Raw genomic sequence first — 16,472 nt, 5'->3', positions numbered from 1 at the left:
TTACGAAGAGCCATTGCTTCAGCGAGAAGTGGAGAAGAAGTTTCAAGATTGTAAGTTCGACTAACACCATGAATTATGTGAATGCCCAAGGTTTGAATCACTGTCGCAAGGTTGTAGGAGAGGTGTCGGAATTGGACCAGGTAATACTGGCCGCATATTAGAACGAAGGGGTTGTCGCGTGTTGAACCTGCAATCTATAGTAACATCAGTCTTAGTCACTACGCCAAGACCTCAATTCTATATATGCAAAGCCTACTTGAAAGTTACAAAGAAATTAAAGGGCATGTTTTATTATAGAAAATGTAAACATGGTACATGTATGGAACCAGCGTTTTGTACCAACCCATCAATAAGGCATACTCCCTCCATCGAATATTAGTGCCCTTTTGACATTTAATTTCACCTATAAATAGGAATGTTAAAATATTATAAAAATTTGTTATTATGAAACTACACATTGAGATGAATAAAACAAGGTCTCCCGTGAATATAATTTGAAATATGTATTGAAAAAATCAGAAGATTATCTTCTATCATGAATAATGTTAAGATTTCAAGTTGGATTAATATTCGAGAATGAAGGGAGCAGTATTTGAAAATAATCCATTTGAGCCGGACAAAACTTCATTATATAGTAGAGTTGAGAGTCCTACTAGCTTTAAATTCCCTAAATCTTTAAAATATTATCTTTCTTATTGAGATAATTGACACCACAAATTTACAAAATTTCAGTGTCCTACAACATGATAATAAAACAAACCATGTAATTGGCTCATTCCTCCGGCTAGACAACATCAGATTATCTCCTAGAAAATAAGATCAGAAAATCAGAAAAGTTTATCAAAATTTTACAGAAAAAAGAGGGGGAAAGTTTGTAAATTCCTTGATAAAAGAATGCTTGTGACCATTGGGACATGTCACTGCATCTTTACGGTTTCAAATGCAGTTAAAATGCACCTCATTCTCGAAAATATCTGCATTGCCTGAATCAATCAACGAGCTTCAGTGAACTGCGTTATCATAAGGGTTCAGATAATGAAGCTTTCTGTTGTATCGTACTAAGGATAATTCGCGTCTCTTCATCTTCCTTTATTTTATCAGCCTTCATCTTCTCCAAAAGCCCATCCACATCCTTCCCATTTCGAACATGTGACTTGATTAGAGCATGATACATCTGTCTACTCACAGGAACTGCTTTCCTCAATAATTTGACAAAGGATTCTACATCTTCAACACTGCCTTCATCACCAATCCAATTAAGAAGACTATAACTGACTTGTTGATTAATTTTCCAACCCTTATTCTCAACATAAAATGATAAACCTGCCTTCATGCAGTCAACTGCTTTATGCATCTCACCCTTTTCCAGGTACCTTGCTGCTAATAAGCCCCAAGTGTTGGGACTAGAACCCTTTTCTTTCTCTGTCAACAGCATTGCCTCTGCTTTCTCAAGCAACCCCTTGTCTATATGAGCTACAGTTACAATATTACGAACCCGGAAATCATAGCAATTATCAGATAACTCCCACTCCTCCAACACTTTCTCAGCTGCTTCTACCGCGTCAATCCTCACAAGTGATTCCAACACGTTAATATAATCCCTGTTGATACATCTCTTACAAGCACTCTTCTCTAGTTCCCACAGCCTTAAAATTTCATCCTTCTTTTCTAATTTGGCATAAAGAGTAATCAGATGATTATAAGCAATACCATCTTTTGTATCCACTCTTACCTCTGCCTTTTTCAGGGCATCGATTGTGTTGTCTGTGAGTCCTGCTTTGATGTAGTAATTAGCAGCAACTGCATAGGTGTTCCAGTCCACTGCCATGTGAGGTTGAGTCTCTGCTTCTTTCAAAATGTTTTTTACCGCCTCGATATCAGATTTTGCTCCATATGAATTGATGCACAGTCTGTAGCTGTAATTATCAGGTAAAACCTTGTTTTCCTTCATTTCAGCTAGCACCTCAGGAACCTTCTCGTATTGTCCAAGATTCGTGTATAGGCACATAATGACATTATAATTGAGAGCTGTAGATGCAAAACCCATCTCCTTCATCTTCTGAAAGTGTGACAAGGACTTTTCAAGTTGGCGTTGTCGCGCGTAACAGTGAAGAAGAGCGCCATATGTCTTATTGGTTTTGTCTTGTTCAGGTAAGCTATTGAAATAGCTCTCTGCAGACAGAAAACCACGGACTCTACCAATGAGATCCAACTGTACTGCATGTTCAACTGATGTGAATTTACAAACCCCTTTCTCGTTCATCCATTCTGAAACCTGCAACAATGGGTAAATTATAAGCTTAGAACGCCGTTAAAATTAAATAAGTAAATTTCTCTCTCCGTCCTCTTTTGTTTGCTCCATCCTCTATACATCAAGTTTTTTCTCTCTACTTTCTCTTTGGAGTCCATCCCCAGAACCAACTTTATTCTCTCTACTTTTTCATTCTCGTTATAAGTGTGTCAAACCCCAATGGGGCAAACAACATTTTGACAATATGTAATAAGTTTTGACGCGTTCTTCCCAACTCCTACAAGAAAACTTTGATTGATTCGGCCAAAAAGCATGCAGCTCCATCAGCCAAACAACATAACAACACAGTATTGACTAACATGCCTCATCCAGATCATTGTTAGGGAAAAGAAATATAAGAAACAAATATCCAAATTGAATTAAGCTCTCAGCATTTGTTCCTCTCAAAATTTGCAGCCTCACATGTATAAGCAGCTTTATTAACATGGTTTAATTTCAAAACACATACACAAAGCTCTCAGCAACTTCTAGTCCGATGAACAACAAGAACATTAGAACAACCAGTGTAGATCCCACCAATAACAAAGCCAGGGAGCTCCAAGTGCAAACAACTACGAGGTATTATTCTATTAAGAGAGTGAGAATTGAAAATAAAATTAAGAGATAAAAGAATCGCATCATTGATAATAGACAACAAACAACCCAGTGTACATGACTTCTACTCCCGGCTGGATAGACTATTTCATCATATGAGGCATACTATTCCACAAACAACATAGCGCAAAGATAACTCGAATTTATTATAGTTTATGAAAATCAAGTAATAACCCCTACAAAGCTTCTTTCCATATCACACTTGTGCTTTAATTCCACAAAACAGGGACAAGGAAATGCATAAAAAAGAGAGCCAATTTATGCATTTAGCACATCCCCAACTTCAAAGATTCATACAAAGGTATCCAATGGTAACTATCCTTCTTCAAAATATACCCACTGATTGGGTACGGCCAACCCTTTGATTGAACAATATTAACTGATAAAAAAGGTGCAAAGCCCTTCCTTGCAACCAAGAATGTTAGAGATCATTCATCCAAGTCAAAGCTATTCGCTACTGGATAAAGTGGTCTCCAGGAATCAGTTCAAACACGATAGGTACTAACAAAAACCCAAGGGCACATTACATTACTCCCTCCACTATGTTGCCAGGGATAATTCTTATCTAAAAAACTTCACTATTTCCCTCTCTTTCCCTATAAGATCATCATTCCTTCCATAAATATCATTGCCAGGAAGGTTTTAAGGTCTCAGAGAAGATTTTCTCCCCGATGCTATAAATCCACTCCTTCCGTAAATATTTTTTCTTTTGCACATAGAAGAAGGATCTTTATGCAAGATTGGATTCAAAAGAAAAGGACATCTATAGACTTGCTCGAATGCGAGATAGAAAGACGCTAGATATCAGGAGGATTAAATCAACAAGTTTTGGTGGGAGATAAGGAAATCAAGGATAGATGAAGGTTATACTTTGATAACTTGTTCAACTGGGATCAAGGGCGCGATATTGGAGATACAAATATCCCTCATGATATGGTTAACCTAGACTTTATGCGAAGAATTCAAAAGAGAGAAGTCGAAATGGCATTGAAAAAGACGGGACGCAAGAGGACAGTGGGGCCCGATGGCATACCTGTCGAAGTCTGAAGATGCTTGTGAGAGAGAGGGGTTGTATAGTTAAAAACTCTTTTCAACAAGATTTGGAGAAGTAATAGGATGCCATTAGAGTGGAGGAAAAATACTATCATCCCCTTGTACAAGAATAAGGGTGATGTCCAGGATTGTGCCAACTATCAACGAATCAAACTAATGAGTCATACTATTGAACTATGGGAGCGGATTATTGAGCAAAGATTAAGGAGAACTGTGAAAATTTCGGAGAACCGGTTTGGATTTTATAACTGGGAGATCGACTATGGAGGCTATTCATCTTATAAGGCAACTAATGGAGAATTATCGTGATAAGAACAAGGATTTACATATGGTTTTTATTGATTTGGACAAGGTGTATGATAAGGTACCGAGGAAAATTCTTTGATGGGCATTAAGTAGGAAAGGAATTCGGAGGAAATATATTGATATCATCAAGGACATGTATGAGTGAGTTAGCACAAGTGTGAGAACTAGTGTTGGTAAGACCGAATAATTCCCCATTACGATTGGAGTGCATCAAGGTTCCGCATTCTTTTTGCTATAGTCATGGACGAATTGACGAGGTCAATACACGATGTTATACCCTGGTGCATGATGTTTGTATATGATATTGTGTTGATTGATGAAACAAAAGGAGTGGAAAGTAAGTTGGAGGTATGGAGACAAACTTTGGAATCTCGAGGTTTTAGGCCGAGTAGAAACAAGACAGAATATATGGAGTGTAATTTTGGTGGAGTCCAACACTGATAGACAGGGGGATTACCTTCGATGGGAAAATTGTCCAAGGCTCTGAAATGTTCCGTTATTTATGATCTATTATCCAAAATATGGGGAATTGGATGGCGATGTGGCTCATAGAATCAAATCAGGTTGGTTGAAGTGGAAAAGTGCCACGGGGTTCTTATGTGATTCAGGCATACCCCAAAAATTGAAGGGAAAATTTTACCACACGGCTATTCGACCACGTTGTTTTACGGCACGAAATGCTCGGCAATGAAACATTGTCACATGCATAAGATGAATGTGGCGGAGATGCGCATGTTACGTTGGATGTGTGGGCATACAAGAAAGGATCGTCTGAGGAATGAGATTATTAGGAACAAAGTAGAGGTTGCACCGACTGAGTTTAAGATGATGGAAAATCGTTTAAGATGGTTTGGGCATGTAAGCAGAAGATCAAGTGATGCCCCAGTTAGGAGGCAAGTGGTAAAGTGATAGAATTGCAAGGGGTAGGGAAATACCTAAGAAAACTTGGAAGAATGTGATTGAGCACGATATGAGCCTTTTCAGGATTGAGGAAAATATGGTGTTGGATAAGACAGAGTGGCGGGAGAGAATATACATTGATGACTTCATTTGACTTATACAACTTCCATTTTGACTCTTCTTACTATTTTTTTTTTTACATGCTATTTTGAAATGTACATATTTTACTTATTTATGTATTTTAACTTTTAATTATTTTAATTATCCCTTATAATATTCTTTCTGTAATATATTTATATTCTCCTCTTATCTAACTTTCATTAATTCCACTTTCTCCTTCTTCCTTATTTATCCTTTTAACTTTCCGCTCCTTTCTGGTTTGAATGGTGACCATGACGATGAAAATGACGATCTCCTACGACGATTCATGTTAGCCGACCCAGAACATTTTGGGACTAAGGCTTTGTTGTTTTTGTTGTTGTTGTTGTTGTTGCACATAGAAGAAGGACGGGAACGAGGCGAATTGATCAAATGCTAATTCAACAAACCAAGCCATAAGACATTGTTTCATACAGAAGCATTCACTACTCCCACAAAGACAAACATACCTTCTATTGGTAATTAAAAGTTCAAATCTTTGCTAATTGAAAAAACCACCACCAATACCCCCTCCAAAAACAGAGTCACAGACACACAAACTATTGCAAACACTAATTCATAAATCCCAGTGAAGCCTAATCCCGTCTTGCTATATGCATACATCTCTGTTGAGAACCAAGTTATTCACAAAGCAATCAACCTAATAACTATGACTGGAATTTTTACTTATCAAAAACAAAAACTATGACTGGAGTATATAATTCTTGAGGACGATGCATTACGAAAAAGACAAGAGGAACAGAGGGAATATGCTAGGTTTGTAAGAACGGAAACAACATCTCTAATACAATGCCCATTAATACAAAGAAGCCTTGGCTTGCATGCTGTAAGCGATCTATTTGAGAAAACCTCATTATTATAATTCCAAAATTGTTGGAATTTTTAGTTAATTAATTAATTAATATCTAGTCAACTAAAAATATATGGTCCATTTGAAACTATCCTTTGAAACCACTCACCAACGTACACCAATTTTGTAGGGGTCTTTGATGGCAAGACTCTACAGATAGTGAAATAGTCAACATAAATATTAGCATAATCTTTTTATAATTAGCAAATGTAATTATTCCTTTTGTATAGCTAATTAGGTCTTACTCCGTATAATCTAGCCTAGTATTATGTTGTCAGTTATACTTCTTTGTATATATTGACTATCAATTATCAATACAAATCACGGATTAATCTTCCTACATGGTATCAGATTAGGTTTCCTTCTTCGCCTCCTAAACCTAGTCGTCGTCTTCTTCTTCCCTCACCTCTTTTCAATGGCTGACAAGAATTTTCATTCCGCTTTGACTATCACAAATGTGAAGTTTTGATACCTATCAGTCAATCACTCTTGACATGCCCTTGACATGGAAAGCGGCCATTATCATGAATGGGCAACACACTTCAAGGTTCTAGCCCGTGTCCACTCCATCCTTGGGCACATTATTCCACCAACTGACACCACTAACTCGCTGCTTACTAAGCAGCCGACTCTATGGAAGCGGCTCAATGCGATGGTTCTCCAATGGATATACGTCACCGTCTCCCATGATATTTTAACCTCTTGTGCAAGATGATGATGTTATGGAGAAGGCTTGCAAACTAGTTGCTCAAATTTTCAAGGATAACAAGAACACAAGGGCGGCGTACCTTGAGAAAAAATTCACCACCACAAAATTGGCCAACTTCGCTCGATTACGGTCTATTATAACAAGCTGAAGTCTTTCGCTGATCACCCAACGTTGGGTCGCCTATCTCCGACCGACGTATGTCTTGCGCCTCCTTGCGGGCATATGCACTTTGTCACAACAATTCAACAAAAGACGTGTTGTCCTCTTTCTCTGAATCTCAAGCTCGAAGATGCTGCCGCCAAGGATTGAGCCCGAGATGAGATTCTGGTCCCGCGGCCCTCATTGTTGATGATGATGCTCCCCCACCGCCACCTGGAGGTAATAATAACCGTAATTATCATAACCGTGATAATAATCGTGGGGAAAGAGGAATAACAAAAACAACAACCGCGAGAAACCCGTCGGTGGCGGTCAGACCAGCCCCGTCGTCAGCGGGGCCGGAGGCCCTACAACAATGGGCACTAGCCCCCAACAAGGGCTGGCAGCAATGTCCCTCGATGCCAAGGCCCAACGGAATTCTTGGTTGCAGGCCCACGCCCTTCCCTTCCCAGCAGCCCTATTCCATGCATGGGTCATCATATCCGGGTATGCTCTAACAGACATAGAGGCCGCCATGCACACTTTATCCATGCACTAACCGCATGATAATTGGTACATAGACACTGGCTTCCCACATGACTGCCAATACAGGTACTCTCACATCTTATTTTAATTCGTGGATATAGTCATACATCCGTAACCCCACTTAATCCCCCATTACATCTCAAAAATGTTTCACATGTTCCAAAACTCATCAAAAACCTTATTTCACATGACAATAATGTTTCTGTTCAGTTTGATCCTCTTGGGTATACAGACGGGGTGCCGCCTAATGAGATGTGAGAGCACCGGGAAATTGTATCCCATCACTGCCACAAAAAGGACAACTCCAACATCAACCTTCATTGCCGCATCACCTTGCTTATGGCATTCTCGACACGGGCATCCGGAAATATTTTCCTTATCTCTCTTCGTAGTAATGCTTTAATTCAATGTAATAAGACCCAGACTTCTTTTTATACTTCTTGTCCTTTGGGGAAACACATTATATTGTCCTTTCATGATTCATTGTCATTCACTACTATGCCATTTGATGTCATCCACAGTGATTTATGGACCTCTCCCGTTTTGAGTTCTAATGGGCATCATATTATGTTTTCTTTCTTGATGAGTATAGTAATTTTCTTTGGACTTTTCCAATCTATAACAAGTCCCAAGTTTATTCTACTTTTTTATCCTTGAAGGCATTAATACCAAACTCAATTTGACATAAAAATATTCAATGTGATAATAGGCGAGAGTTCGATAATGGACATTTTCAAGCTGTTTGCACCATTACTGGGTTAAATTTCAGTTTTTCTTACCCCTATACCTCCCCTTAAAACGGTAAGGCGGAAAGAAAAATAAATTCCATTGAAAACATTGTGCACACTTGAAATAGTCAACGTAAATATTAGCATAATCTTTTCATAATTAGCAAATGTATATTATTCCTTTTGTATAGCTAATTAGGCCCTATAATCTATCCTAGTATTATGTTGTCAGCTACACAACTTCTTTGTATATATTGACTATCAATTATCAATACAAAGAAGTAGATTAGAGGACCTAATTAATTATACAAAAGCAATAATATACATTAGCTAATTATAAAAAAATTATGCTAATATTTACGTTGACTAAATTAAAAGGTGATAACTATAAGGTGTGGAGAGAAAGAGTGCCCCTACAGTTAGGACGGATGGACATTCACTATGTTATTCGGAAAGACGAACCAACTAGTATTACTGAGATATTTATGAAAAGTGAGAGAGGTCTAACCGCCTTTCCGTTATGTTCATAAAAACAAAGATAAGGGCCCTTATTCGTGGTTCCGTCGATCAGCATACCAATGTCAAAAGTCTTCTTAAGGCCACCGATGAGCAGTTTGTATCTTCTGACAAAATTCTTGCTAGAACTTTAATTATGCAGTTTTCATCCATAAGGCTTACCGAGACTAAGGGAGTTTGTGATCACATCATGCGCATGAGGGACATTGCAACACTTGGAAGTTGTCATAACTGACTATTTCCTTGTGCATTACATTTTGTGCACTCTTCCACATCAATTAATATGGCCCTTTTATGGTCTCTTACAACACACATAAAGATAAATGGTTAATTAATGAGCTTATGACCATGTGTGTTCAAGAGGTGGGAAGATTGATGATGGGGGAGGGTGAAAAGGTGAACCTTACTACTTCTGTTAAGACAAAGGATCACGTTAAGGATAAGGGAAGATCCCAGCAAATCAAGCTATTAGCTATTAAGGAGTCTTCGTGTTTCTTCTGTAAGAAAAAGGGACACATGAAGAAAGACTATGTGAAGTTAAAGGTTTGGCTTAAGAAGAAAGGTAATTTTCTTGCGTTTGTTTCTTATGAATCTAATATGGTTAGTGTGAATAATAATACATGGTGGATTGACTTTGGGACAACAATCCATGTTTCGATACCTTGCTGGGTATGACAAACCAAGGAAACCAATGGGCAGTGAATATCATATCTATTCCGATAATTAGATGATTTCACGTGTAGAGGTCGTTGGGACATGCATCTTAACCTTAAGTAGTGGTTTCATTTTGCATTTAGAAAGGACATTTTATGTTCCAAATTTATCTTGAAATTTGATTTTAGTTTCAAGACTTGTACCTTTTGGATTTTCCTTTAATTTCTCATATTCTTGTTTTAGTTTAATTAGAAATTCTGAAATTATTGTTTATAGTATTTTGTCTGATTTATGCCGTCTTGAATTGCAAAATGATGTCGCTCATAGTTCCTTGCCTTTTAAAAATGGTTTTAAAACGATGTTTTATAAATGAAAATTCCTCCATGTTATGGGCTTATGGCACCGGAGATTGGGACATATATCCATTGAGAGTGTCAAGTACCCCGTCCTTTACTAATCTCTTGACTCTTAATGGATTAGTAAAGGACGAGGTACTTGACACTCTCAATTGATATATGTCCCAATCTCCGGTGCCATAACATGGAGAAATTTTTATAAATAATACATTGTTTTAAACCACTGCTAACATGCAAGGAACTATGAGCGATATTATTTGCAATTCAACACGATATAAACCATCAAACAAAATACCATAACCAATAATTTCAGATTTTCAAATCAAACAAAAACATAATCTGAAAAATTAAAGGAAAATCTTAAAGGTACAAGTCTTGAAACTGAAATAAAACGTCTAGAGAAATTTGGAACATAAAATGTCCTTTCTAAATGCAAAATGAAGCATCATGTCCCAACGGCCTCTACATCAAACAAAATACCATAACCAATAATTTCAGAATTTCTAAACAAACAAAAACATAATCTGAAAAATTAAAGGAAAATCTTAAAGGTACGAGTCTTGAAACTGAAATTAAACGTCTAGAGAAATTTGGAACATAAAATGTCCTTTCTAAATGAAAAATGAAGCATCATGTCCCAATGGCCTCTACATGTGAACTTATCTGATTGCCAGAATAGATATGATATTTACTTGCCACTAGTTTTCTTAGGTTTGTCATAACATGAAGTTATTTGAAACATGGATTGTTGTACCAAAGTCAATTAATCATGTATTATTATTCACATTAACCATATTAGATTCATAAGAAACGAACGCAAGAAAATTAACTTTCTTCTTAAGCCAAGCCTTGAACTCCACACGGTCTTTCTCAATGTGTCCCTTCTTCTTACAGAAGTAGTAAGGTTCAGCTTTTTCACCTTCCTCCGTCATCAATCTTCCTTCCTCTTGAACCATAGTATAAAAACTCGCCCGAGTTAACTCGGATTTTCAAGTTGGCGAGACGAGATTTTCCGAGTTATCATGTAGTTTTCAAATAAGGCGATATTTCGCTCGATTCGTACGTTCCCGTACTAAAATCGGCCGAGTAAACATTATGAACTCTTTGCGAGGGCTTCCGAGTTCTCCCTGAAGGTCAACTTTAAGTTCTTGTGATTGTGACAATATTTCTCTCACTTAAGAAACCGTGTGGGTTTTGTATTTTCTTAAGTGGTAAACGTTTTGGGTGGTGTTGTGGGACAGTTGTAGGCTTGGTAGACTCACTTATCTTACTAGTTATACGACAGTCGTAGGTCACTAATTTTGATTCATGCATTATTTACTCATAGATTTTCCATAAAATTAACATAGTTTAAGGTAACATAGTTTAAGGTAAGATAATTTAAGGAAATATAATTTAATGAATTTTTTTTTACTTTTGATCTATGACCCCACCAAACCATATAATTGAAAAATGGAACTATTTTCTTCCAGAATCACGTGATGGTAATTGGGCAAAGGAATTTACCTTTTTTAAAAAATATAAACACTTTTAAATTCATGACATCAACTTTTTCCCACTACCAAATTAAGGCACTACTACTACTCTGTAAATTTTTGTCATTAGGCAACCGAAGAGAATAACTTGTTTTACACACCAAAAAAATTATGACTTGTAAATACAAATCTTATTTAATATAATATTTCTGATAATCTCTATTTATTACCTATAAAAATCATAAAATCAAATTCCTACCGCAACAACCGCAACCCGGTCCACGACCAACCAGCAGTTCCGTTACCGCAACACCGCGACCGTTCCCGCGACCGAGACCGAGTTTTCTTGAACACACATGGTATTGGTCGTAAGCTCATTATTGACCATTTATTCTTATGTGTGTTGTAAGAGACCTTAAAAGGGTCATATAGATGTTGAAGAGTGCACAAAATGTAATGCACAAAGAAAGAGTCAGATATGGTAAGTTCCAAGTCTTTAAGTTGGCTGCAATGTCCCACATGCGCATAATGTGATCACGCACTCCCTGAATCTCGGTAAGCCTTATGGATGAAAGCTGCATAATTAAGGTGTTAGCAAGAGCTTTGTCAGAAGATACAAATTGCTCATCGATGGCCTTAAGAAGACTTTTGATATTGGTATGTTGATCGACTAAACCATGAATACTTTGTTGATTAAAAGACTTGTTTTAGTTGCATTAAAGGAAAGCAAACTAACAAATCTAAAAAGGGTGCTAAGAAGAGATCTGACCTATTAGTAATCATACGTACGGATATTCATTGTGCGGACATGAACGCTAATGACCTGAAACACTTTATCACCTTCACTGATTTACTTGCTCCATTCCAAAGATGAAGCTTTGAATGTCTTTAAATTGTTTAGGGCTGAAGCTGAGACACAATGTGGTAAGCACATTAAGATCGTGAGATCAGATAGAGGTGGAGAGTACTATGGTAAATACACTAAGAATGGACAAACATGTGGTCCATTTGCGTAATTTCTTCAAGAGCATGGGATTGTTGCCCAATAAACTACGCCTGGTACTCCAGGCCAAAATGGTGTAGTAGAAAGAAGAAATAGGACCTTAATGGACATGGTGAGAAGTATGCAGAGTAATGCTAAACTTCCACCATTTTTGTGGATTGAAGTTTTAAGATGACATTGTATATATTAAATGGTGTTCTTTCCAAGGACAGCTCTAAAACACCTTTTGAGTTGTTCAGGGGATGGAAGCCGAGACTACGTCATGCACATTTGGGGATGCCTGTCACAAGTAAGAATTTACAACCCACGAGAAAAGAAGCTTGACCCGAGGACTATTAGTGGGCATTTAATTGGATATCTCGAAAAATCTAAGGGTTATAGATTCAATTGTCCATCCCACAACACCAGAATTGTGGAACCAAGAAATGCTAAATTTCTTGAGAATGACTTAGTTAGTGGGAGTGATCAATTATGAGACATTGTTCCTAAAAACAATCATGTTGAAGTTCCACCCTCTGATTCAAGGGGTAAGATGGTTGTCATTCACACCACTCCAGTTTGATTGCGTGTTGATACCCAGTGACGGAAATTCCACAATATGCTAATAACGATTTGAAAGATCATGAAGAAAATGAGGAGTATGAGGATTATCAACGCATTGATCTAGTTCCTTTAAGAAGATTTGCTAGAATGAGGAGATCAACTATTTCTGATGATTAACAGGTGTATTTGCAAGAATCGGATGGTCATGATGATGTTGACAATGATCCAATCACGTTTTCACAAGCCGCAAGTTCTAAGGATTTAGGCATGTGGATGAGTGCCATGAAAGATGAGATGGATTCTATGGCATCTAATCAAGTTTGGGATCTCGCCAAGTTGCACGATGGTATAAAAGCCATTGGATGTAAATGGGTCTTTAAGAGAAAGACAGACTCAGGGGCAACATCGAGAGACATAAGGCTAGACTAGTTGCTAAAGGATTCACTCAAAGGGAAGGAATCAATTACACAGAGACTTTCTCTCTTGTATCAAAGAAAGATTATCTCCGAGTGATTGGCCTTAGTGGATCATTTTGATTATAAGTTACATCAAATGGATGTGAAAACTACATTTATCAATGGCGATTTAGAGGAAGAAATTTACATGAAACAACCTAAAGGATTCTTCTCTAAAAAGGGTGAAAATTTGGTTTGTAAGCTAAATAAATCCATATACAAACTGAAGCAAGCTTCTCGTCAATGGTATATGAAGTTCCATCGAGTGATAAATTCATTTGGTTTTGAAAAACATGTCAGGGATCAATGCATACACTAGAAGCTTAGTGGGAGTAAGATTTGTTTCCTTGTGTTGTATGTGGATGATATTTTACTACTCCCTCCGTCCCGGAATACTCGACCCGGTTTGACCGGCAAAGAGTTTAAGAGACTTGAATTGACTTATTTAATTTAATAGGTAGTAGTTGATAGTGGGGTATTATTTTAATGTAGTTAGTGGGATGTGGGTTAAGAGGTGGGGTTGGGGAGAGTAGGGGTTGAATTTTTAATTATTTTTTGTATGGAGTAGGGGGTAGGTGGGTTAATAGGGGTGGAGTGAGAAATAATATAATATTGTTAGAATATTTCCATTTTTAGAAACAGGTCAAGTATTAAGGGACGGCCCGATAAGGAAAACAGGTCAAGTATTTCGGGACGGAGGGAGTAGCAACTAATGATAAGAGGTTGTTATATGAGGTAAAACAATTTCTTTCAAATAAATTTGATATGAAAGATTCTAAGAGAATTCGTCGCTTTGATTCGTGTATGAAGTTTTTTTTGGTTAAAATGGACCAAGTGGGAGAATGTTGGAATTTTTAGTTAATTAATTAATTAATATCTAGTCAACTAAAACATATGTCCATTTTAAGCGGGTGGTTACATATGATCAAGGAACTACCCATGATCTTTTCCCCACTTTTGAAACCACGCACCAAAATACACCAATTTTGTAAGGGTCTTTAATGGCAAGACTCCACTATAAGAATGGATGTTTTATTCTGAAAAAGGCCACTGAATCTACTCTCTAAAAATTCGGAAACACCATCTGATTATTGAGAGTGAGGGTTTGGCACCGGAAGTCAGAAATAAAGATTGAATTTGTTACACGGGATTGCGGCAGAAGAAGGAGACAATACAATAGCAATGGTTGGAGGCATTCTTGATCCTTTTATAGCTTCCGCTTGTATACTACTGTTCGTATTCGGATTGGATGAACATAATAAGTTTAACTGACTTGTTTATAAAAAATTCTTCAAATTAGTATATATGCTTTGGGTTCGTGGCTAATCAAGAGCATCAACGAGGCAGGAGTGCAGGACGGACTTTAATCCTTGGGGTGTCGTTGCCTTGCAGAAGTTTATAGGGATGAAATGGTTGAAGCATCTCAGTCCGCTGTGGCAGGGAAAACAGAGATGTCCGATGTTTACAAATTGTGAACCTGCAAATGCAGTACTCCGTCGTAGCTAGTAGGTTCTCCCTTTCTAAGTTTCTCAATTTGGCATTTAGCTAGTAGGTTCACCCAAGAATCATATCTAATCAATATTCAGTAAATATAGCCACTGTTCCAAATGTAATTTCAAAGTTCAAACCTATCAAACACTTCAAAGCCTGGTTTCCCATCAATACCAATTATTCATCACGACTCATGCTCATGGATGTGCACGGTTTTACCCTCCTTTACCCATCTTTCCAAATTCAAAACCAAGTCTCTATAACTTCACAAATACCAACAAACACAAAATTTATGTCCACAAACAAAAACACAACCCAACAACAATTACCATGTGATTTCAAACACACCCACCATTCCAAAATCAAAAACTGGCACCACAACTTACAACCCAATTATCCACATTCTATTCACAATTTCATTTCTACGAAACAACCCCTCTATCATAACAATCAAACATACCCGATATTCAAAATCTGTCAACTTTTGCTAAAATCATAACAAAATGCTGCAATTATAGTATACCTCGAGAGCTTGAGTAAACCGCTTTCGCTTGCGGAGATCATGGATGATTCTCATAAGTTCGTCGAAGCTAAGATTCTTGCCCTTATCAACCCAACCATCAAGCTCCGGCTTCACGCTGATTCCGGGACTTCCAAGCGGGCTTATCTTCGAATACAACGTCTCACTCCCTTTTTTTGCACGAATGTGGTAGCTCCTTTCACCATTGATGAAGCTTGAGCTCAAAATTAGGGCTTTTTCTGATGAACTTTGAGATTGATTTAGCCTTGAAGTTAGTCGATTTAGGAACCCCAAAAGCTTGGAGCTCATTTTTTTCCCGAAATGAGGTTTCAATTTGGGGAAATTTTAGAAAATGGATGAAGAAATTGAATGTCCTTTTCTTTTTGTTGTAGGGTTTTTGACGAAGGTTTAAAGGAGTTGGGGTTTTGGTTTGAGGTTTATGGGCTCTCAAATTATTATTTGTATGTTCTCTCTATACTATTCATGGGTTTAGTTTGCCAAATTGGTGGTAGGCCCAAGAAACCCTAGATAGAGGTAACAAACATGTTGTTTGGGTCTGATATAGGTAACTATATTTGATTTGTTCGGGACCATTTTAGGTCACCCAGTTTTGTGCACGGTAGGGGTGCAAATGAGCCGAGCCGATCAATAAATTTCTCGGGTTCGTTTAAAGCTCGTTCATGTTCGTTCATTTGGCTATACCCGGGTACAGCCAAAGCTGGCTGTACCCCCATCCAAAACGATGTCGTTTTGTGTTGTTTAAAATGAACATTAATATACTGGTACAAAAATGAACATTTAATATTTCGAAAATGAACATTTATTTATTTATTTGGAATGAACATTTACTATTTTGGAAATGAACATTTATTTATTTGGAAATAAACTACAAAAATGAACATTTACTATTTCGGAAATGAACATTTATTTATTTATTTGGAATGAACATTTACTATTTTGGAAATGAACATTTATTTATTTATTGGGAAATAAACAATATAGGCGCTTGTAAAAACATAAAAGACCAATGAAGTGAACAATTTCATTATGAACATTAACCATAGAACAAACCAATAAACAAGAAAGAACAAATAATTCAACAAAAAAGAACAAACAATATAAAAAAGAACATAAAATTCCAGAAAAAAGAACAGCCAATACTAAA

The 16,472-nt window shown here is 37.2% G+C and overlaps 1 protein-coding gene across 1 annotated transcript; it reads right to left on the bottom strand.

Annotated features, from left to right (window-relative positions):
• Positions 1-672: 672 nt before the first annotated feature.
• Positions 673-15,744, bottom strand: LOC110793279 (pentatricopeptide repeat-containing protein At4g21705, mitochondrial). The gene is made up of 2 exons (XM_021998139.2): positions 15,311-15,744; positions 673-2,275 (listed from the first exon to the last, which is right to left on the bottom strand). The coding sequence occupies exons 1-2, from the start codon at positions 15,614-15,616 to the stop codon at positions 1,019-1,021; spliced, it is 1,563 nt and encodes a 520-aa protein (XP_021853831.1). The 5' UTR covers positions 15,617-15,744; the 3' UTR covers positions 673-1,018.
• Positions 15,745-16,472: the final 728 nt, after the last annotated feature.

The sequence above is a fragment of the Spinacia oleracea genome, chromosome 6 (genome assembly GCF_020520425.1).
Source record: "Spinacia oleracea cultivar Varoflay chromosome 6, BTI_SOV_V1, whole genome shotgun sequence".
NCBI lineage: Eukaryota > Viridiplantae > Streptophyta > Magnoliopsida > Caryophyllales > Amaranthaceae > Spinacia > Spinacia oleracea.
The sequence above is the reverse complement of the archived record's forward strand: the minus strand, read 5'-3'. Positions and strand labels throughout refer to the sequence as shown.

Excerpts from the sequence above, each read along its gene's own strand:
- LOC110793279 (XM_021998139.2), bottom strand. The coding sequence starts at position 15,616 with ATGAGCTCCAAGCTTTTGGGGTTCCTAAATCGACTAACTTCAAGGCTA. Across the intron at positions 2,276-15,310 it reads GGTTTACTCAAGCTCTCGAG|GTTTCAGAATGGATGAACGA; the intron begins GTATACTATAAT and ends CCATTGTTGCAG.